Raw genomic sequence first — 24,260 nt, 5'->3', positions numbered from 1 at the left:
TTTAAAGTCCTTATCTAAGGGGCACCTGGGTGGCTCAATTGGTTAAGCACCTCGTTTTGTCTCAAGTCATAATCCCGGGATCCTGGGCTCAAGCCCCACATCGGGCTCTCTACTCAGCAGAGATCCTGCTTCTTCTCTCTCTGCCCTCCCCCTTGCTCATGCTCTCTCTCTCTCTCAAACAAATAAATAAAATCTTAAAAAAAAAAAAGTCTTTCACTGATAATTCCAATGAATGAGTCATCTGTGGTTCTGTTTCTACTAACTGTTTAATCTTTTGATTATAAGTCATATTGCCCTGATTCTTCCTGTCATGTAAATTTGTATTATATTCCAGGCAAGTATGTTTACCCTGGTTTTGTTTATTTCCTGAAGAGTACAAGTTCACTGATCTGTCTGCTGGTTAGAATGATCACATCACTGGCTCCCAAATTTGAGCTGAAATTAGAATGAGCTGCCACTTTAAATAGATTTAATTCACTTCTGATTCATGCAACCTACAATAATCTCCTATACAACCATTACCAGCTTTTGTATCTAGTCAGCATCGGAATTGGGATAGTGTAAGCCTCTAAATGAAAATGGTTTTACTTCACTAATAGGGCCTATTGGGATCAACTGACTTCTGTTTTCTTGACTACTCTACTCTGCTTTTTTAGGAAAAATGTGTGATGGGAAGGAGAGGAGTTATTAAGATAAGCAATTTGGTTTTCCCCTTGGGATCATACAGATTCCAATATATTTTAATAGTTCACAATGTCAAACGATCATTTAATTCCTCCTCCACTCTGCAAAGTCTACTTTCTCTGGTAAGTCAATATCTCCATTTGTTTCTATCCAAATCAAGTGCCTACTCCAGGTATAGAAGACAGACTCCTCCAGCTCTCTGCTCACCTAGGAAGAACTCTTCTACAAAGAATTCAGTTCCTCACTGCTTCTTGGCATCCACATTCTTCACTAGACAAAGAGAAGTATGTTTTCACTCTAATTCCTTTTGTCAGTATGGAGACCAAAGGCTTCTGCATCTTTCTCCAACCCAACCAGAAGCAAAAAAATCCATCATTTCAACTGACTTTTTTTCTTTTTCAAACTTCCTTCAGTTTGTCTTTAATAACAACACACTTTTTGGCTATTGCCCTACTTCTCAAATATTTACACTGCTTTCTCTTTAATGGTTCCTTAATTGTAAGGGTCTTTGGAGTTCTGTCCTCAGCCCTTTTTCCTTTATGCCCTACACATTTTCTCTGAATGATTCCCCTCTCCCATTCATTTGTGTCTTAGAGCACGCTGATGTTTCTTCAAATATACTTCCACCTAAGTCCTTTCTCCTGCTCCTTTATTAACTGAAACTCATCCTGAGTTCTCACACAAATGTCAGGTCATTGTGATATTTGTGTCTCTCTTAGAACTTTAATATTATGCCTTTGACTTCAGTGACCCATTGTACATAATATTTGAAGGTGAAATGCACATTTTAGCTTCTGATTTGGCTTATAGACTTCTATCTCCTTTTATGTTATGCTATGAAACCAGGAAACCAACATCCTGTGAAATTGAGTCCTGGATACCACCTACTTAGTTGGTATTTCTAACAACTAAACTTTGATTATCACAACCTCTCTCTCCCCACAAAAAGGAAAGTAGAATCTCCATGACACTGAAAGAGTGCTCCAAAATCCTGGGGCACAGTGGGCCAATGTCTTTCACATAGTATTTTATTGAAGGAGTTATTTCCTTATGTACTCCTTTCCTAAGGGAATATTTGGTTTATTTTATCCTTTTGTAACTCTGGGGGTGCTGATAGTTGAGTTCTGAGCACACCAAGAAAAGATAAGGAGATATCAGGCCTGAAGAATCATCCTGGAAGGTTTGAACTTCTCATTGAAGGTCTGTTCAGGGAGGATGTTTTCCTTACAACTCAGGAATTCAGTACTTTCCATGTCATCTTTATTGACTTTATAAGGACAGAGAAAAAAACAATGAACATGCAAATACTGAAAAAGGAGAGAAGAAGTGGAGGAGGAAGAGAGGAAGCAGAGGTCCTGGATAGTTCCAAGTCTCAGGATTCTCAGGGCCATAGATCTCAGATGGGTTCCACAACTGATGGCAAGTCAGTGAGTAACAGGGGACCAAGCCCAGACACAGTGGTAAATAATCAGAGGCTAACAGGAATGTAGAGGAAAATGGAGACAGAGACAATTGCTTTCGCATAGGAAGGTGACCACAGAAAGCACCAGTAGAGACATAAGGATATGAGCCGATCCGGCTTGCACTGATGAGTATAAACTGTAGAAACCTGGATATTGGTCTTGTTGGGGACCCCATAAATTTGTGTAGAATACACTTTAGAGTTACCTCACTTGGGGAGCAGTAGATAATTTAATAAGCTAGGACACTGAAGTATCTAACCACTCACTTCTGACTGTCATTGATAAGGTCTGCCCTGGGAAACACTGGCTCTCCAACAACTTCAACCGGTCCCATGCACTAGCTAAGCAATTCTTGTAGCCAGATAAACCTCCACACAGAGAGTTACAAGTGGCTGAAGTAAGACATTATGTGCACTCATAGAAATAGTAAATGATAAGGAATTATGACAGAAGCACTGAAGGCATCTTCATGAAAAGTACATGTCGAGCTTTAAAGATTTAATCAAGGTCAATCTACATGGCTTGGAGTAGGATGAGGCTGGTGAGATGTAGACACCTTTTTTTTTTTCTTTTTCAAGTTTTAATTTAAATTCCAGTTAGCTAACATATGGTGTAATTTAAGTTTTAGGTGTAGAATTTCATGATTCATCACTTCCATACAACACCCGTCATAGGTGGCCTCCTTCATCCCCATCATCCATTCAGCCCATCCTCCACCCCACCTCCATCGACCCTCTGTTTGTTCTCTAGAGTTAAGAGTCTGTTTTACTATTTGCCCTTCTTTCTTTTTTTCTCCCTTACATTCAGCTGTTTTGTTTAATTCCACATATGAGTGAAATCATACAGTATTTGTCTTTTTCTGATTGTCCTATTTTGCTTAGCATAATACCCTCTAATTCCATCTACATCATTGCAAATGTTAAGATTTCATTCTTTTTGATGGCTGAGTCATATCCCACTGTATATACACATCATTTCTTTTTTATCCATTCATGAGCTGATGGACATTTGGGGAGCAACCAGCATCTTACTCTTAAGGAAGCACTCACTTGCAGAGATAGCACTTGAGTGGATGCGGGACGGAGCGCCTCCTTAAATTTTGTGTTCTGGACACCACAGTTACCCCACACTAAGCCTGGGCCTTGCTGATTTAGTAGGAGAACAAGAGGCTTTCTGCTTCAGCAACACTGAATACAAACAGTAGGGGTGTCAGTCAACCAAGAAATTCTGTCTCCCAAAAAGGATGGGAAATACTGGAAGCTGAGTATCTTCCCTACCTGAAAAAAAAAAAAAAAAAAAAGGCCAGCAAGAAAGAGATGGAAAAGCAGCTCCCAGCCCAATAGATTGGTGCTCAGGCTAGGGTCCCCAAGAAGAATAGTCAGCTTCAGAAAGTTTATGTGTGTTAGGTCAGGTCACACAGCTGGTTAGTGACCTTATTGGGTCTATCGCCAGTCTTTTGTAGCCTGTTCGCCATGTAACAGTCGGCTCTAGAAGAGAAAAGAACTAGAATTGGTGATATCAACACAGATATCACCAAGCCTAGTAATAAGGCTAATTTAAGAACTATGTATAGGTACTCATCTTCAATGTACTAGCTAGCCCTTGGGCCTTCTATATGAGCTGGGAAGCCTGCATTTCTTAGAGGATGATGAGATTCTGCTTCCAGACTCTTCTGACAGATTGGATCCGAGAGTAGCACTGGCCACATGAATGTCCAATCAATAGATAGGTGTTGAGAACAGCTATCACATTCTTTGTTCTGAGGCAGAAGACTCTCTAGATCTATTTTATTTCTTAAAAATCCCTAGAGAGTGAAAGTAATTAAAGATTAGATCAGTAACCAATTCTAGAAGTCGAGCCAGCCCTGGGGCACCTGAGTGGCTCATTCGGTCAAGTTCTAACTCTTGATCTTGGCTCAGGTCTCAATCTCATGGTTGTGAGTTCAAGCCCTGAGTTGGGCTCCATGTTGAGTGTGGAGCCTACTTTAAAAAAAAAAAAAAAAAAAGACATAGAGTCAGACCATGGGGGTACCTACCTTCCCATCCTTGGCTAGAGCAAAATATTTGGTACTGGGGGCCCTGCTGGATTCACATACCACCTTAGTCACAGCAGGGGGTAGGTTTTTGTAGGAGAAACGCTGCAAACCCACAACTCATGGCAAACACTTCTGTCCCTTTAAATTGTCACCACTGAGCCCTCCCTCCAGGGTCTCTGAGCTCTGAGAGGCTCTGAGACTTCTTCCCTGCACTGGGGGGAGCAGCCTTCTGTACTCACAGCTGAAGGGAAAGTACTAGGTCAGGGGCCTCTAAAGCCAACATCACAGCCTGTTACTGCTGCTGCAGAAAAGGAGAGCCTGTAGGGGAAGGGGGTCTCCCCGAGCAGTGGGAGCTGTGACCAACCAGCAGGAACATGGTTCTGAGAGTGTTTATTGCCTGAGCACCTACATTCCACTGAACACCATGTGGGTGAGTAAGAGGCAGAGCAATCAAGATCATGCTTCCAGGTTTTTAAAGATGTTCTGAGTTTCAAATAGTGGAAGTTCAGAGAAGTCTGACAAGCATCTTCTCCCGCATGGAGGGTACGCACAACTGTTTAGGGGCAAAGCCTGTCTCCTTCTACATTCTCATAATACAGTAAGAGAAGTGGGTGCAGGAACAAAATACATTTGGGAAGGCACTAAAGATTGCCCAAATTGCATATTCAGCAAAGGCAAAAGATTGCTGTGGGCCATAACTAATCTAACCTCAGAGCAAGTCACAATGTGGGAAATCCAGATACAAATTAATTTGTTCCCCTCCCTCTCCTCACTGCCCACTCTAGGCCCTTAGGAGACATCTGAGGTTAGGAACTGGGTCTTCAACCCCTCTCTCTGCATGACCTTAAAAGGGGTCATCCGCTCTTTCATTCCAGCCTCCCCCTCCCAGCTGCAAGCATACTTCAATTTCCTCATCTGTACAATGCAAGAGTTTGAATAAATAACTGGTTTCCAAATTCTGATTGGTGGACTGATTACATCAGAAACATCGGATCAAGAACCAGACTCTGAGGATGGCCCACAAAACTGTTTATTTTTAATGAACACTCAAGTAATTCTGAAAAGCAGCAATTTTGGGAGACACTGAACCAGATGAACTTTGAAGACTCAGAGTATTAAGAATATGGGCTTCTACATGTTTAAAGTCTCAACAATTGAGAGCCCAGATTTAAGCTGGGGCTTACTTCTCTCTTAAAAACTAGGTTAAATCATTTCAACACCCTTTCTAAACAATACAGAAAATTCCAGGGACCTACTGGAAAGTTCAGTGAATTGCCTACAGCACACTTTCTCATTTCCAGCATTGACAAGGACTTCATGCTGTAGCTACTTTCTTGTTCTGTGCACTGAATCTTCTGGCTGTTTCTTTACTTCTGCTCAGGGGTCAGTTATAGGACTTTGCTGATTTGGATGCATAAGATAACTAATCACCTAAGGCCTGTGGAGTGAACTTTACTGAGGACTTTGGGGACGTGGCAAGGGTGTTACTGCAGAAACACAAAAAGCTTTGGACTGAGTATCAGGCAATCCAGGGGCACAGGCTGTGTGCTTGTGTCCAGGCACTCCGGTGCTCAGGCAGACTTGTTCACTGAGTGTTTAACTGCATTAAATCAGGTCGGAATTGGGTAAAATCACTTACTCTGAGAGGCCTCAGATTCGGGGCAAGGACAGTAGGAGCCAGAGGGCAGTGGCCCATGTCTCCAGCACACAGATCATATTCAGACAAATTGCACAAGCAAAGTGTTTGGTTTTCTGAGAGCTGATCATAGGCTCTTCAAATCAGATATATTCTCTTTCTAATTTCCAAAAACAAAAGGCAAATTCTCTTCTTGCTTTTTCCCCAGGCCAACCACCCTCAGGCGGTTCCCCGAGTCACTGAGCAAATTCCTGATTCCCAGGGTTTTCCAAAGTCTCCCCTGGCTGTGGAACCTCCTGGGAAAACTTAGTACCCACAGCTTAGGTCACTGACACAGAACTACCTGGGAAAACTAGCATCTAAAGCTCCCTCGCTGACACAGAGGATGCGCTATAATCTGCCCTCTGCTTTCTGTATTTGGGGTCCCTGGAAAGACAAGACAAGCCCCCAAAAGTTCTCACGGTATCCTTCCAACGCTAGCCAGGTCCTTCCAATGTTTTTCGCTAAATTCTGATGTTTCAGGGGAAGGTAGGAACCGTGCCTTTTTCACTGTGGTGTCACCAGCTCTTTGGACCTTGCCTGACCCATTGTAAGTAGGGGTGACAGATGAATGAATGAGCGAGTGAACCAACCAATTGTGTTTGGAACTCTTTCAGGCAAGCATGGGCGCTGCTGGCGCTGGCGGCGGAGCTGCGCGGGGGCCCCGGACGGCGGGCTCCGGCGGGTGTGCGAGCGGCTGCGGCCCGGGGCGGGGGCGGGGGTGCTCGTGCCGCTGGGCGCGCGCTGCTGCTCGGCCTGCTGCTCCGCCGCCTGCGGTCCCGGTGCCGCCGCGCAGAGCGCTGACCGCAGGGCGGGGCGGGAAGGGCCGCGGGCACTCGGCGCTGAGCCGGGAGGAAGAGCTCTTGCCAGGGAGACCCTGCCCGTCAGACGCGGCTGATTGGCCCAGGAAGCCTCGAGCACTTGTATCAACTCTGCAAAGGCTCAGGGCTCACTTCAAGTGTTTAGAGGTTACCTCTGACTATTTGCACAGTTTTAAATGAATTCGTCTAACTTTAAAACGTCCGTAATTGAGGGCCCCTGGGCGGCGCAGCTGTCGAGCATCTGCCTTTGGCTCAGGGCGGGATCCCGCGTCCTGGGATCGGGCTCCACGCAGGGAGCCTGCTTCTCCCTCTGCCTGCGTCTCTGCCTCTCTGTGTGTCTCTCATGAACAAATAAAATCTTAAAAAAAAAAAAATCCGTAATTTATTTTAGCAGTCTTGACCCATTTTTCCTTTCTTGAAAACAATAGTGAAGTGACCGGTAGTTTTGAGGAGACAGTGGTTTCATAGCAAAGAGAAAACATTTTTATTTGGAGCATTTATAAAAATTTAGACACTCGCTTAGTCTGCCTGAGCCGTTACATATTAAAAAGACCAAAAATACCACAGACTGGGCGGCTCATCAAACACAGAAGAATTTTCCCCAAAGTTCTGGAGGTTGGATGTCAGAATGGAGATGCCGGCTGGGTCAGATTCTGGTGAGAAGCAGACTTTGGGTTGCAGACTGCTGACTTCTGGCTGTGTTTTCACCTGGTGGAAGGGACGAGTCAGCTTCCTGGGGCCTCTTTTAGAAGGACACAATTCTTTTTTCTTTCTTTCTTTCTTTCTTTCTTTCTTTCTTTCTTTCTTTCTTTTTTTTTTTTTGTATATTTTTAAATTGGAGTTTATTTGCCAATGTATAGCATATCACCCAGTGCTCATCCCGTCAAGTGCCCCCTCAGTGCCCGTCACTCAGTCACCCCATCCCCCCACCCACATCCTTTCCACCACCCCTTATTCGTTTCCCAGAGTTAGGAGTCTCTCGTGTTCTGTCTCCTTTTCTGATATTTCCCACTCATTTTTTCTCCTTTCCCCTTTATTCCCTTTCACTATTTTTTAAACTCCTCAAATGAATGAGACCATATAATGTTTGTCCTTCTCCAACTGACTTACTTCACTCAGCATAATACTCTCCAATTCCATCCACGTTGAAGCAAATGGTGGGTATTTGTCGTTTCTAATGGCTGAGGAATATTCCATTGTATATATAGACCACATAGAAGGGCATAATTCTGAGTCATAAGGGATCTACCCTCTTGACCTACTCATCTCCCAAGGGCCCCACCTCTAAAACTATCCTCTTGGGCATTGAGTTTTCAACATACAAAACGTGGAGAAACTACACAAACATTCAGACGAAAGCAGACACCGACCCTCCTTAATACCCTTCTAGTTCTTATATATGGCTACATATTGCCCTTTGGGATCCTTCCAGGTTTTATTATTGCCTGTGAGAGAGATGTCAGGTCTTGCATGTTAATGTTTACTTCTGATATATCAGTCTATCTACTTTATAATAATTTATTGCCAAAAAGACAAATGTGAATTATACTGAAAATAATATTTTCCAATTTTGTAGCACATATGATGGTTCATGGCTTACCAACATGAAGTAGAAATTTAGGTAATGTCTTCAACATGATTATTGATCTGGATTTTTATGCAAAAAAAAAATTGAGCTCCTCAGACAATAGAGAAGAGAGGGAGCCACAGGTGCATTGGCAGAAAGCCTCAGAGCACCCTAAATTAGGAGGGTATGCTGGTAGTTTGGAGTTTTATGGGGGTGGGCCAGCCCACAAAAGTACTTGAAGCCTCATCATTAGAAAATCAGATGCCTTCCTTGGGTTGTGTAACCAACTGATAGGATTTCCTTATTTCTATTTCAGAATGTGACAAAACACTTTAAAGGAAGTCAGTCCTTCTCTTTAAATCAGCCATACTCTAGTCAAGAGGTGTGGATCCCAGAGGAGGCACCTACTCACTTGGCCCAGGGCTCAGGGGTGAGAAAAGAAGGTGGTTGTGAAAGGGGCCCCAGAATCCCAGAGAAGCTCAGGCAGGATAAATACAGAAACAAATACAAATCTAGCCCCTTCACATTCAAACTGTGAAAACCCAAAGATAAAGAGAAAAACTTAAAAATAACTCGGGGGGGGGGGGAAAGGCATTATATTAGAAGAATAAAGATTGTAATTACAGATGATTTCTCGTCAGAGCCTGCAATCCAGAAGACAATTGAGAGATATCTGTGTATCAGGGAAAGAACAGATGTCAACCCAGATTTCTAAAAACAATAGAACTAGCTTTCAAATATGAAGGTGAGCTAAAGACTCTCACAGAAGCTGAGCTGATTCACTGCCAGCCCATCTGCAGTACAACAAATATTGGAAGAAATTCTCTAGACTGAAGGAGTGAATGTGATACCAGACAGACATTTGTGTTTACCTAAAGAAATAAAAAGCTCCAGAAATGGCAAAAAAGAAGATAAATATAAAGGACTTATAGCTCTAAAAGATAATTATCTGAAACAAAAACAGTAACAGTGTATTGAGGAACCTACCACATACCTAAAAGTCCCAGGAGGTAGAAATTATAAGTACTTGTGTAAGTTTCTTAAATTACATATGAAGTGGCCTAATATTGCTTACATGTAGACTGTGATAAATGGTCTAAACACCCCCAAATAAAATGCAGGGACTGTGAGATTGGATTAAAAAGCAAGACCAACCATATGCTATTTAAAAGAAACTCACTATAAATATAACAAGTATATTAGTTTTCCGTTGGTGCTTAATAAATTATCTCAAACTTGGCAACTTAAAACAACATACGCTTATTAGCTCACAGTTTCCGTGGGTCAGGAGTGTAGGCATGGCCTAACTGGGTCCTCTGCTCAGAGTTCCACAAAAGCTCTGTCAAGGAGTCAGCCATGCAGTGATTCTCATCTGAAGTTCAGGATCCTTTTCCAAATTCATTCAAGTTGTTGGTAGAATTGAGTAGCTTGTGGTTGTAGGACTGAGGTCCTTCTGGAAGGTCCTACAGGCTGCCCCTCTTGATAGGCAGTTCACAATATGGATATTTGCTTTCTTCAAAGCCAGCAGAACAATCTCTTTCTTTTAAAACTTTCTTGGGGATCCCTGGGTGGCTCAGCGGTTTAGTGTCTGCCTTTGGCTTGGGGCGTGATCCTGGAGTCTGGGGATCGAGTCCCACATCAGGCTTCCTGTGTGGAGCCTGCTTCTCCCTCTGCCTGTGTCTCTGCTTTCTCTCTCTCTCTCTCTCTCTCTCTCATGAATGAATAAATAAAATCTTTTAAAAAAATAAAACTTTCTTGATTAGGTCAGGCCCTTTTGGTATAATCTCCCTTTTGACTAACCTAGAACCAGAAGATCAGGGACCTTAATTCCATGGTAGAGTCCCTTCACTTTTATCATGTAGAATGGCTTCCATCCTATTCACAGGTCTGCCCATGCTCAAGGAGAGGGGAGAGTCCAGGGCACGTACACTGTCATAGGGGGTTTTGGGGGCCAGTTTTAGAACTCTGTCTACCACAACAATATAGATAGGTTAAAAGTAAAAGGATACATAGGAAATACCATGAAAATGCTAATGAAAAGAAAGCTGAATCACTATATTAATAGAAAAGTAGGCTACAAACAAGGAATATTATCAAAGAAAGAGGTGGCTGGGTGGTTCAGTCACTTAAACATCCAACTCTTGATTCTGGCTCAGGTCATGATCTAAGAGTGGTGAAATGGAGCCCCACATCGGGCTCTGCACTCTGCTTGGAATCTGCTTGAGGTTCTCTCTCCCTCTGTCCCTCTTGCTCATGCTCTGTCTCTCCCTCTCTCAAATAAATAAATAAATCTTTAAAAGAGAGAGAGAGAGAGGTAAAAACAGACATTGCAGAAGGATAAATACGTCATTTTACCAGGAAGACATAACAGTCCTAAAAATGTATTCACCTAAAACTCCTTCAAAATACATGAAGCAAAAGCTAAACAAATCAAAAGGATAGATAAATCCAAAAGTATAGTTAGAGACTTTAATCGCCTTTCTTAGTATTCAGTAAAACATACAGAAAATCAGTAAGAATACAGGAGGCATAAGATTGGACACTTTCCCCTTAAGGTCAGGAAAAGGCCAAGATATCCATCCTTATCACTCCAATTCAACATCATACTGCACATTTAGCCAGAGAAATGAGGCAAGAGGAAAAAAAAGTCATAGAAAGCGGAAGGGAAGTAATAAAGCTCTTTATTCAGAAATGACATGATTATCTATGTAGAAAATCCTAAAGAGTTCAGGAAAAAAATATCCCAGGACTAATAAATTAGGTTAGCGAGGTAGGAGAATGCAAGGTCAACATACAAAATTGATTATATGTCTGTTTACTGGCAATGAACCATTGGAAATTGGAATTAAATCATCAGTACTATTATAATAGTGAAGCGGGAGAGCGAAGTTCCTGTCTCACAGAGTAGAAGAATGAATCTTGTGGACAAAGGGGAACGAGTAAAGCCTTAGATTTATATTAGGTGAGGTTATAGAAAAAGCTCTCAGGAGTGAGAGTGCTCCCAACAGGGTTGCCACTGAGGGCTTTTAGGACCAGACTTTTATTGAAAGCTAACCAGGGAATTTAAATCCTTTTAACATCTCTACTGATAGCACCATTGAGTAAGGATTAGTGATAACACCTTTAATGGTTTACTTCCTTTTTAGAGACTGGTAATTTTTTGTTGGTCACAAGTAGCTGTTAGAACAGGATCCCACCTCTGACACTTAGGACAGGATGGTCTGGTTTTTTTTTTTTTTTATCTCTAGTTTCCTTACACGTCCACATTTGGGGGATTTTTGTGAGCCTGATCCTGTAGCTCCCTATCTATCTGTCATTACCTAGTCCCACCTGTCCCTTACTCAAGAGCATTAAAAACCACAAACTACTTTGGGGTAAATCTAAGATTTTAAAGCTGAAAACTACAAATGTTGGTGAGAAAAATCAAAGAAGACCTAAATAAATGGGGAAACAGCCTACGTTTGTGGATAAGAAAATTCAATATTCTTAAGATGTCAATTCTCCCCCAATTTCATTACACAATGTCAATCAAAATCCGAGTGGGATTTTTTGTAGATATTTACAAACTTCTCCTAAAATTTATATGAAAAAACAAACAACAAAAACTATTTTGAATGAGAAAAAGTTGGAGGATTCACACTCCCCGATTGCAAGCCTTACTATAAACCTACACTCATCATAACTGCAAGGTATTAGTAAAAATGACCATACATATAGATCAGTGGGACAGAATAAAGTCCAGAAATAGACCAATGGCAATATGAACAATAAATTCTTGGCAAAATTTGCCAGGTAATTCATTAGAGAAAGGATAGTCTTTCCAAGACTGGAAAATGGACATCCATTTGGGGAAAAAAAAAAGAATCTCGATGCATACTTTACACCATATACTAAAATTAACTATGTGATTTTGTGAATGGCATTTCTCTACTGTAGGCATTGGTCTCTTTATCTGTAAAATGAGAGAGAGAAAAAAAAGGAAAAAAACTATTCTAGATGAGCTCTGAGATCCTACTAGCTCTCATCTCCCATGGCTGTCTTGCCTTCTGCTTCCACAGAACTCATTTACTCACTGGGTTAAGCTTGCAGATGTGTGCAAGCACGTCTCCCTGAGGTTAATGGCAGCAAAGGCTTTGGGCATCATAGAAAAATGCAGGTGGTGGTCTCTTAGGACTTCTTATGTTGTCACTGAACTGTTTCTAGCACCTCTTGTGCAAATCAACCCCCTTCATTGTTCCCGGTTTTGCATTCACTTTTTATCCTTGCCCGGGGCTGTGCTTCCTGGTCTCTGAGGAATAGGTTTGGAGTTTACTTTCCCCTTGGATAAAGGCAATTACCTAACACAGGTGGTCACCCCAATTAGCAGGTGAATTTAGGACGAATTGTGTGTAACAAATAGTATTGTCAAGTCCTCTTACTTGGAGACTAATTGTAAATAATGCTGCAAATACAGTAGTTCATCTTTTAGTTTTGTTGATTGTTTCCTTAGCTGCACAGAAGCTTTGTATTTTGGTGTGGTCCCAACGGTTTCCTGAGGCATGAGAAACAAATGCAGAGTAATTGTTTTACATTCACTACCTTAGCCTTAAATGTGAATCAGTTGACAAATACAAGAACCTCAGCCTCCCCCCAGCCCCACTCCCAATAAATGGACACAGAAGCTTCAGGCCCCTAAAGCCTCTTAGGGCTGGTTTGTCAGAGGACAGAGAAGGGGCAGCCAGCCAGGAGGTCTGGAGAGTCCTTCAGATCTCGTCCTTAGAGCTGTTCTTTCAGCCCCTCCGTCTACCAGTTCAGCCTTGTGTCCCTGGTAAGCAGGAGCATTCTAGAAGCAGAGCCTGGAACAAGGGTCTGAGGAGTCCGGGGAGCAGGTGCTCCTGCCATAGACGCGGAGGGGAGTGCCTGGTGCCCCACTAGGGTTTTCCTGGGTCACTGGGAGCGTCCGGGGGTCCGTCACTGCCCTCAGAGCCTCTACCTCCAAATTCTGCTCGTTTTAAAGAGTCAAAAGAAGGACATGGGAGAGGGCATGGCAACCCCGGTAGGCTCCGGCAGGAACCGTCCCCTTAGGGGAGCCACACGCTGCTCTCCGGCCGCTGCGGGCAGGTTTGGCCACGGACCCCGAGGGACCAGGGACCGTCCGCCTCGGCGCGGAGCGGGGGGTCGTGCTCCCTAAACCAGTTTGCCTTCCGGTGGCGCCGAGGCCCAGCCCTGGAACCTACCGCCTCCCGCGCGGCTCCTCCCCAGCTGCACCCCACCTCTGCTTCCTGCTGCGCCCTCGCCCCCCGCCCCCGCTGCGCCCAGAGCTCGCGTGTCCCTGCCGCCCGCTCCCCGAGCCGCCCCAGGAGCCGCCCGCGGTCCCTCCCCGGAGAGCCGCGCCCCCTCCAGCGGCCCCGAGAGCTCCCGCGTCCCCGCTGCCCGGAGAGCCTGACCCCCCGCCCCCAGAGCTGCCTGTGCCGCGAGAGCCGCCCGCCTCCAGGCCCCAAGCCGCCCGGAGAGCCGCGGTCGAGCACCGAGCCCGCAGCGCCGCGCCTGGTAAGGGGAACCCGGTGCCGGTCCCAGCGTCTTTGGGGGTCTGAGGGCCCACGATTTGGTTCCAGCCGGTGACTCTGGTGTGATCTCGCCCAGGTTACCGTCCTTGTGGGTTCGCGCCTCGGTGGACCGGGTTGGTGATGGTCAGAGCCCCGGGCACAGCCGCCCTGGGGTGGCCGCGGAAACAGGCTGGGACCCCCTGACCCTGCGCTCGCAACCCAGCGCATTCCACGGCGCGACGGTCTTCTCCGTCGGGTTGCCTCCTTCTTAGCTCCTACGATCTCCGAGGCCCCGCAGGGTTTCATAAAGCTGGACTGATATTGTCCTCCCATTCGACAGATGAGAAAACAAACTCCAGAGGTGCCCTGGCTGGGAGGGGACACACTTCTCATTCTCAACTCTCCTAACTTCTCTCAGCCCTCCCACCACTCCCAAGCCCTGACTTGTGCCAAATCCCAGAAAGGTCTGGTAGAGAAGGATGGATTCTCAGGGTTGTAAAGGGCAAATACGGATCATTATCCCCCTCCCCACCCCACCTCCAGGAGCCCAGCATTTCAAAGGACATTGTGGACATTGTCTCATGACTTTGATCTGAAAGCCATTCTATTCTCCCCATTTCCTGTGACATGATGTAAGACTCTATCCTGTGACAAACAGACTATGCTCAGGGCACATGGAAACAATCCTTTTGTCCACTAATTCTTAGTGAGACACAGATCACAACATCACAATGACTAAAGTACCCAACAAGTGACTTATACCAGGAAATACAGGGACTGGGCAGATGAGTGAAGGGATACTTATGAATAAGGTAGATAAATACTTTTATCTATCCTAGAACAGCATTAGAGAGCCTGCTTTTTCATAGTTTGATAAAATAAAGTATCATCATGATAAAATCTGGCTCATATAATTTTAAAATCAAAGTGCACTTTATGTTCCTTTGCTTGAAACTCCTACCTAAGCGAGATCCTCCCACAATCCCTGTCTGATATTGTCATAATCTCTGCTTGCATGCTGCCTGCCACTCTCTCGTGATAGCTGGCCCCATTTTGGAGAAGATTAGTAGAATTTTACTTTTGGAGAAGAAATCTGCCTCCATTCCCTGTTTCCACTTTTGCCTACTCTGAGACTGACGCCACATTCCTTTGGGTGTATGTACAGTCCTTCCCCCGTTCTTTTCTGACACTTTATTCTATCCTGTTAATATTTTGTCTATGACTCATTTTAGCATTTCTGTCAATATCCTTCCAGACTCGCCTCTGGACACTTAAAAAAATATTTTATTTATTTATTTTATTTTAGAAAGAGAGAGTAGGGGGATGGGCAGAAAGAGAGAATCTCAAGCAGACTCCGGGCAGAGCATGAAGCCAAGCAGTGGGCTCAATCTCAGGACCCTGAGATCATGACTTGAGATCATAATCAAGAGTCTGATGCTTAACCGACTGAGCCACCCCTGGACACTTTCTTATTTGTCGATATCTGCCTAAAAATCTATCCCTCAGGGAGACGTATGTCTCTACCTGCAGCCTGACCTCTCAGAAGATGGTTCAGGAGAACGACCCGGCTGCATCTCAACCTGAGTTTGATTGGCTTTTGTGTCAGTCCCATTGGTCACACTTAAATCAAAACACCAGATTGTTTTAAATGGAAATACTTCAATTTGGAGTGACTCCTGCACTTTTATTTTTGAATAATCTTTTTAAAAAGACACGTGCTATCATAATTTTGCAATACAATTCTCTGTGTTGATTTTAAGGCAAGCTTTCAGTCGGTCAACATCAGTTTATGTCCTGACCGTGGGATGGTAATGTTGTATGTGGTGTCCCAAGAGGCTTGTGAACTTGTTTGGAATCTTCTCTCCTCCCCCCTGTGGAATCAAGAGAATATGCAGGTAAAGGAGCCTTTTTTTTAATCCTTTTTTTTTTTTTTTAAGATTTTATTTATTTACTCATGAGAGACACAGAGAGAGAAGAGAGGCAGAGACACAGGCAGAGGGAAAAGTAGACTCCATGCAGGGAGCCCAACGTGGGACTCAATCCCGGGACTCCAGGATCATGTCCTGGGCTGAAGGCAGGCGCCTAACTGCTGTGCCACCCAGGGATTCCCCCCCCCTTTTTTTTTACTCTTAGCTCCACAGCAATCTGATGACCTTGGGCAAGTCATTTGATGTTTAATTTCCTAGTATTCTAAAAGAAATTTCAACACCTATCTTGATCACATCACAAGGAATTTAGAAGAACAATTAGAATCACAGATATGAAGGAATTTAGGTTAGGGATGGCTACACAAGGATGCTTCCAATGATGAAGCCCATTGTCTACATCCTCACCACTGTTATCATCGGCTTTTTGAATAGATTGATTCCAGAATATTTTCTGAAGTTCCCAAACCTCAGAAAATGTCATCTAAAATACAAAAGATGCCAGAGAATTTGAGCAGTTTTAGCAAAAGTTGAAGTATAATTTACCAGAGACTAGGATAGCCCATGGTAGTCTGGTGAGGAAAACGCTCTTCTCTGGGCTTAAGGAAAGGAAGAAGAGGAGGAAAAGGAAGGAGAAGGAAAAGAAGAACGGAAATGAATGAAGTAAGTTGTCTCAATATACTCTGATAACGTGGAAGTAGAGAGTTTCTCCCAAAGAGGACCCCAAAAGATCCCCCGTGTGAATAGAAGAATGTGCAAAATTTATTTCTATATGACGGGAGCAACCTGAATAGCAAATAAACTATGAAAATAATTTTTGATTCAGTGGAAATTAGCAAAATGCAAGTTTAAGCTAATTAAGATGTCCTTACTTATTATACCCATAAGAGTGACAAAAAAAAAGTAAGTCTAATTAGGTTTAGGAATTCTCATATGTGGCTGGTGCCAGTGTGGGAGTTCACCCAACCATCCTGGGGTCCTAGTTGGTAGTACCTAGTCATCTGGCAACTGTCTGTCCCAGGTAACTTGTTGCACATGTGACGAAGAGACATATACGGGATCATTCTACAGCATTGTTTGTAGTAGCAAGCATGTAGTTTGAAACAGCTTAAACGTTTGTGAGTGAAGGGGTGCCTAGGTGGCTCAGTTGGTCAGACTCTTGATTTTGGCTCAGGTCATGATCTCAGGGTCATGAGATTAAGCCCACGTCCGACTCCATACTCTTTGCAGAGTCTGCTTGAGATTCTCTCTCTCCCTCTCTCTCTGCCTTTCCCACCTCCTCATACTCAAATAAATAAATAAATAAATAAATCTTTTAAAAATTATTGATAAAATACTACATAAATAGCATCATTTATATAAAAAGTTTCAAATACAAAAACAATACAATATCTATAGAGACACTGTATGTAGAAGTATAAATACACAAATGAGAATGAGCCATAAAATCCTCAGAATATTGGTTGCCTTGGAAGGACAGAGGGAGGGGGACTAAGATTGGAAGCCGAAAAATGTGAATGGAGCCATATGTGTAATGTTTCCACTTCTCGATCAAACAGAACAGCTGCAGCCAAGATGCTGAAATATTTACATTTTTCATGGCAAACGATGCCATTTGTTTTATAACTCTGTGTATTCCTCCACTTAAGAAGTTTGTTTCATAACTGCATCACTTTTCAGACTGAAAAGGGACACATAATAGAGCCTCAGAGTTCCTCTTAATGATAGTTGCATGTCTCGTGCACACTTAACTTTTTTTTTTTTTAAAGATTTTATTTATTTATTCATGATAGTCACACAGAGAGAGACAGAGAGGCAGAGACACGGGCAGAGGGAGAAGCAGGCTCCATGCACCGGGAGCCCGATGTGGGATTCGATCCTGGGTCTCCAGGATCACGCCCCGGGCCAAAGGCAGGCGCCAAACCGCTGCGCCACCCAGGGATCCCACACTTAACTTTTAACATCAAGGAAGAGGACCCAGTACTCTGCCTCATTTGAATGAAACTTTTATGCTAATGGTTGTGTCAATTTCCAGTTAAATCTGCTGAGATACAAAAAATGGTGATTTGGAGGAGACCAGAACCTCAGAGCCCACCAGGAAAGAAGTTGTATTAAAATCTGAGCAGGTGGGGCTTGGGCTAAGTGGTTGAGTGGCTGCCTTCGGCTCAAGTCATGATCCCAGGATCCTGGGATTGAGTCCCGCATTGGGCTCCCCACAGAGAGCCTGCTTCTCCCTCTGCCTGTGTCTCTGCCCCCCTCTCTCTGTCTCTCATGAATAAATAAATAAAATCTTTGTTTAAATTTTAAAATAAAATAAAATCTGAGCAGGCTATGAGGTTATCTTCAATTTGTCTTGAATGTCGATTCTTTCCCTTCAACTATGGCACCATCTTTTCTCTACCCACGACTTGGAGGGTGGGCAGGGCTGGGGGTGGAAGGGGTAAGGAAGATGTCAGTGCTCACCTCCCTACCACTCTTTCCTCTCCTGTCAGTCCCTGAAGGAGTCCTGTCCCCTTTCCGCCCTACCACTGGAAGGAACTTTGTACTTTCCTCTTTGCCCTTGGAATATCCATCTACCACAGCTTCTGGGACTGGAAATTCTCAGGACTTCTGACAAATCAATGTCATTTACAGAAAGGCAGTTTTTCCCCCTGTATTCTAGCAAGTTCATCTACTTTGATTCCAAACAATAATAGTAATGTCCCACTCCTGCTTCCGTAGAAGAATGCACTCTTCATTTTATGCCTTTAAAAGTTGGAGAGAGATAACTGATTTGTTTTAAAATATTTCCTAATTTCCTGTAAGTTGAAAAAAATTTTTTTCAACAGTGCATTGCGTTAACATAACCTAGCTTTGCCTGATTTGCCTAAAGTTAGTCATAGATGTTTGAAAGTATAATATGAGTTAGAAAATTAGCAATGGAAATGGCTTATCCTAGGATAATTATTCTTAGACGTCTGAATTGAAAGTGTTTCAGGCCTTAGCAACTCCCATATGGACACTTGCTTTTATTCCTTTTCTGTTTTCTATTCCAGAAGAGCATGGAAGGGCTTCAGAGGAGCAGATACGGAACGATGGCTGAAGGTAAGAAAGCCTGGATGTTCTCAGGAGCTCCAGGCACCTGGGAGAGTTGTTGCTCTCCCTCCACCCACCTCCATCTCAAACACAGGGACAGAAACCCCGCTATTCTAAAGTAAATAAGAGGGCAGTCCCGGTGGCTCAGCAGTTTAGCACCGCCTTTGACCCAGGGCCTGATCCTGGAAACCCGGGATCGAGTCTCATGTCGGACTCCCTGCATGGAGCCTGCTTCTCCCTCTGCCTGTGTCTCTGCCTCTCTCTCTCTTTCTCTGTGTGTGTCTCTCATTAATACATAAAATTTTAAAAATAATAATAAAAAAAAATAAAGTGAGGAAGAGGGACTCCTGAGTGGCTCAGTGGCTGAGCATCTGCCTTTGGCTCAGGGCGTGATCCCAGGGTCCTGGGATCAAGTTCTACATCAGGCCCCCTGCAGGGAGCCTACTTCTCCTTCTGCCTGTGTCTCTCATGAATAAATAAATAATCTTTAAAATAAAAATAAATAAATACATAAATAAAATGAAGAAGGAGGCAATTATCACTTGTTCCTTACCTTCTCTATTATCATCACACCCCGCACACTGTCATGCCACGTGACCTGTGGGAAACGTGGAAGTGAAACTCCACGTCAGTTTGGAGGATTTGGAACATGATTGTGAAAAACAATCTCTCTTTCCTGGTCTGCTCTGAACTGGAAAGAGGCTAAGTTCCCGTAGAGATTGAGTAATGGTGCTTGCTGCAAATACTTAAGGAGAGGAAGAACCAACACAAAGTAGAAGGAATAAAGCAAGAGATTTTAGGAGACCGAAATGAATTTAATTCATTTGGACTCATAAGAAGTCTAAAAGTCCTGGGGTTCTCACCCGCCTTCATCCCTTGAAGATTTTTTTTTTTTAAGGTTTGATTTATTTATTCATGAGAGACACAGAGAGAGGCAGAGGGAGAAGCAGGCTCCATATAGGAGCCCGATAGTCGCCCTCCCCAACACCACTTCTGTGATCATTTCCTGTAACTCAATCAGACAGATCTCTCCAACACACGCTTCTACTGCTCTTCCTCTCTTCTTCAGCCTCCCGTCCAGGGGCATCTCCCAGACTTTGTCCTTGACATAAACAAGTCTTTTGTCATCTCAGTTGCAAATGCCCAACTGCCCACCAAGAGAGTAGAGACCTAGGGCCATTCAGCTGGTCGTTGGCGGAAGGGTACTGTAGCTGGCATCTGAGACGCCCTTTACCCCTGAGGTTTAGATGCAAATGTTGGGTACTGCTGTGCGGGCATGCCTGGGGATATGCGGGTGGAGAAGAGGTGATAATATTTTCTCATTTGTAGCTTCTCATCCTCTGCCTCCTTCTAATCTTATATTTATTTAGCATGAAAATGGCCAAAGCACCATCTATGAAAAAGCACGGGGACACATTCTTTTTCTAAAAAAAAAAAAAAAAAAAAGCCACGTTTTCCCTGCTCTAGATGAAGTGCTTAGAGCATCCTTGGGGCAGTGCCTCACTAGGCCGTGGGTCTAAGCATGAGCTTCTAATGTTTCTAATGTCAGCTTTTTGGGATCCATGAACATCTTCAAGTGGTATACAAACTTTTGTGTGTCTTTAGATATGATTGTTTTGGGGGAGGGAGGTTCACCAGCTTTCGTGAGATACCATGAAGGCCCATAACCTAAAAATACTAAGAATCACTAACTTAGGGGTGCCTGGGTGACTCTGCCGTTGATGTGTCTGCCTTCGTCTCAGGTCATGATCCTGGGGTCTTGGGATCAAGCCCCATATTGGGCTCCCTACTTATGAGGAGCCTGATTCTCCCTCTCCCTCTGCCTGCCGCTCACCCTGCTTATACTCTCTCTTTCTGTCAAATAAATAAATAAAATCTTTAGAAAAATAATCACTAACTTAATAGACACAACAAATTGGTTTTTTATAGGCAGAGACGAAGATAACTGGTTTGCAACACCACCCTCCCTGAGGATCATCCTGGTGGGCAAGACAGGCAGCGGGAGAAGTGCCACAGGGAACAGCATCCTCTGCCAGCCCGTGTTCGAGTCCAGGCTGGGGAACCAGCCTGTGACCAAAATGTGCCAGGGGGAGACAGGGACCTGGAACGGAAGGAGCATCCTGGTGGTAGACACACCCTCCCTCTTCGAGGCAGAGGCTCAGACCCAAGAGCTGTACAAGGCCATCGGGGACTGCTACCTGCTGTCCGCCCCGGGGCCCCACGTGCTGCTGCTGGTGACCCCGCTGGGGCGCTTCACCGCCCAGGACGCGGTGGCCGTCAGGAGGGTGAAGGAGGTCTTCGGGGCGGGGGCCATGAGGCACGCGGTGGTCCTGTTCACCCACAAGGAGGACTTGGCGGGCGAGTCCCTGGACGATTACCTGGCGGACACGGACAACCACAGCCTGAGGAGCCTGGTGCAGGAGTGCGGGAGGAGGTACTGCGCCTTCAACAACAGGGCCACCGGGGAGGAGCAGAGGGAGCAGCTGGCCAGGCTGATGGCCGTGGTGGAGAGGCTGGAGAGGGAGACGGGCGGCGCCTTCCACAGCAACGACCTCTTCTTCCAAGCCCAGCTGCTGCAGCGAGGCGGGGGCGGCACCTGCGGGGCGGAGCTGGGGGGCTACCTGGCCAGTGTGCGGGTGCAGGTGGAAAAGCAGAAGCGAGACCTGCGAGGTCCCGGGAGTACCTGGGCCTGCCCGGCGCTCCTTAAAATCACAAAGTGGATGCTTTCTCATATCGGGATTTCTGTGGTCCTTATTATATGCCTTTTGATTTTCCTTGCCACTTTAATTAACCTGTGTATTACTCATGGGCACTGAGCCTTTTCAGGTGATTGCTGCGGTCAGCTGGTTTGTGTGTTCAGAGTCACCATCTCTGGGCCAGAGCCTTTGATTTTTTTACCTAATGTCACGTTCCATTTCTCTCCATCACATCTGGACACGCTGTCCATTTTCTTCAAGCCTTTTAGGTAAATAAAACCCAAAGGAAAAAAAATATTTTTCTTTTTTGTTTTGTTAAGAATTGTGATGGTACAAGAGAAACTGTCATGAAGTGGTTGGGACGTGCAGGGAGGCAGGCGGCGGGGGGCGAAGCCATGGGGATGTGCCACCTCTGGGCCCTGCTTTAAGCCGTTGTGCTGTTGAGGGGAGACACGTGTGTTATATTAAAAGCTGGTGACAGAATGCCTTATTTTATTCAGAAACATGCTCTGATTTCATCAGAGTTAGTCATAAAAGCTGGCACCCACTCCCCCTACCCCCTGGGAGAAAGAATGATGAGGAGGGGTAAGGGCCAGTTCCTGAGACCAGAGAGGCCCTGGAACAGGTACAGGAGGGGGTCATAACAGCACGATAGGGGCTGAGCCTCAGGAAAAGCAGTCACTAGGAAATTATCAGTGGCTGAGAAAACAAAGGAACTGTAATTTCTTAGAGTAGGGGTGGTAGGGCTGGATAGTGAATAAAATTTTAGGCTTAAAAATGGTCTATAGTTGGGTGCCTGGGTGGCTCAGTGGGTTAAGCATCTGCCTTTGGCTCAGGTCATGAGCCTGGGGTTCTGGGATCAAGCCCCACGTCGGGCTCCCTGCTCCTCAGGAGGTCTGCTTCTCCCTCTCCCACTCCCCCTGACTTGTGCTCTCACTCCCTCTCTCTCTCTCTCAAATGAATAAATAAAATATCTTTTTAAGAAATGGTCTATAGTCTACTCAATTCTGTCCTGGTAATGCAAAAGCCTCCACAGGCTCCAGGAGGCTGCATTCCCATAAAGCTTGACAAACTGTGACCTTTGAATTTGCTGTAACTTTCACATGTGGCCATGAAAACATTATTCTTCCTCTGATGTCCTCAACCATTTTAAACTGTGAAGGCCTTTCGCACCTCACAGGCTGCATAAAACACCTCGCAGTTCAGACTGGGTCCATCTCACAGTGTGTTTCCTGTTGCTGGTCGAGCTACATCGCATGCAACATCTTAACCTCAAACCCAGTACAGTCCAGTTCAATCAGATGTGCTCTCTGTGGGAATTTGAGGAAAGTGTCGTACCCAACATTTCAATGGTAGTAAAGAGAAGAGGGCAGACCTTGGGGTGGACTCTAAGCCGAGGTCATGAATTCAGTGGAAACAGACAAATCAGATGACGGGGATCTTTGGTAGCCACCCCCTGCCCTCCTTCTCTGCTCCTTTGTATTCTGGGAGGGAGACCTGCAGTCATCCCAGGCAGCCTGTGGCTGGATGGGTAAATAGCTAATTCTGAGGTGAGTCTTAGGGACTCAATGTGACACCCAGGTGTAATCTCCAAACCTCTATGGGTGACAAAGGTACCACATTGACCTCTATAGCTGCATTGAGTAATTGACTCCAGATATGTCAAGAGACGTTATATTCAAGTCCTCAAACCCGGGACATGCCAAGGAACCAAGTTTTCAGACCAAGGACCACCCCCTGAAGGCAGCATTCTCAATTTGTGCCACCTTACCGGATCTCTCCTTGCTTGAGTCAATCCAGTGCAGCTCCATTTACTACGGGAGTGCTGAGAGCTGGGTTCTATGCCGGGCACCAGGAATATGAGATAAATGGTACACGGCTCCTGCTCTACATAAGGGATCATATGATAGAGGGATGAAGGGCACACAGACATGGATGTAAGAGTAATTTGTTCAGAGGTAAGATGTTGGCCAAAAGGAGAGCACACAGGCTCCCTAGACAGGGTAGTGTTTGTGTCTGTCTAGGAACACGCTGGCTGGCCTCTCTGGGCATTCCCTGCTTGGGGAGGCCACTATCCAGGAGGGGAAGGGAATCAGCACTTGAGAGGTGCAGGGAGAGACAGGGCTGGGCGGGGATCTCAGTAGGTCCCTTAGGGTTCCACTGTTGTCTTCTAGAAAAAGGGACTCATTGGGACGCCTGGGTGGCTCAGTGGTTGAATGTCTACCTTAGGCTCAGGTCGTGATCCCAGGGTCCTGGGATGGAGTCCCGTGTCAGGCTCCCCACAGTGAGCCTGCATCTCCTTCTGCCTATGTCTCTGCCTCTCTCTGTGTGTCTCTCATGAATAAATAAATAAAATCTTAAAAAAAAAAAAAAAGAAAGAAAGAAAAGAAAAAAAAGGGAGCCACTGGAGGTTTTTAAGGAGATTCGCATATTTTAGGAAGATTCCGCGGCAGCAATGTGGTGGTTGGATTATATAAATGTAAGCCTGGGGGCAGGGATAACATTTAGAAAAGAAGATTTCCATCTGAGCCATCAGGGGTTGAGCTGCAGCAGAGGGAATGGGATGGAGAGGAGAGGACACACATGGGCCACCCTGACAAAGGGTGGAATTTACACCAGGTGGTTCTGGACAGCAATGCAGACCCTTCCCAATTTCCGATTTCTGAAGGCAGGGCATTCCTAGGAAACCTTTTGAAAGCCAACACGGCTGCGTAAAGCAAAGAAACAATTACCGTTAATTTATATGGAACATTTTTGAACATTCCCAGACACCCCCACCACCCCACCACCCCCG

At 44.9% G+C, this 24,260-nt stretch overlaps 1 protein-coding gene across 4 annotated transcripts; it reads left to right on the top strand.

Moving 5' to 3' along the window:
• The first annotated feature begins 13,535 nt into the window (after positions 1-13,535).
• Positions 13,536-22,452, top strand: LOC144284758 (GTPase IMAP family member 5-like). Of its 4 annotated transcripts, none has more exons than XM_077849704.1 (4): positions 13,536-13,774; positions 15,531-15,665; positions 18,734-18,779; positions 20,700-22,452. In XM_077849704.1, the coding sequence occupies exons 2-4, from the start codon at positions 15,576-15,578 to the stop codon at positions 21,584-21,586; spliced, it is 1,023 nt and encodes a 340-aa protein (XP_077705830.1). In that variant the 5' UTR covers positions 13,536-13,774; positions 15,531-15,575; the 3' UTR covers positions 21,587-22,452. The 4 variants fall into 4 exon arrangements, with proteins under 4 accessions (XP_077705830.1, XP_077705834.1, XP_077705832.1 ...); XM_077849708.1 differs by having other exon boundaries at positions 18,731-18,779; XM_077849706.1 differs by lacking the exon at positions 15,531-15,665 and having other exon boundaries at positions 13,537-13,774.
• Positions 22,453-24,260: the final 1,808 nt, after the last annotated feature.

The sequence above is a fragment of the Canis aureus genome, chromosome 15 (genome assembly GCF_053574225.1).
Source record: "Canis aureus isolate CA01 chromosome 15, VMU_Caureus_v.1.0, whole genome shotgun sequence".
Lineage (NCBI taxonomy): Eukaryota > Metazoa > Chordata > Mammalia > Carnivora > Canidae > Canis > Canis aureus.
The sequence above is the reverse complement of the archived record's forward strand: the minus strand, read 5'-3'. Positions and strand labels throughout refer to the sequence as shown.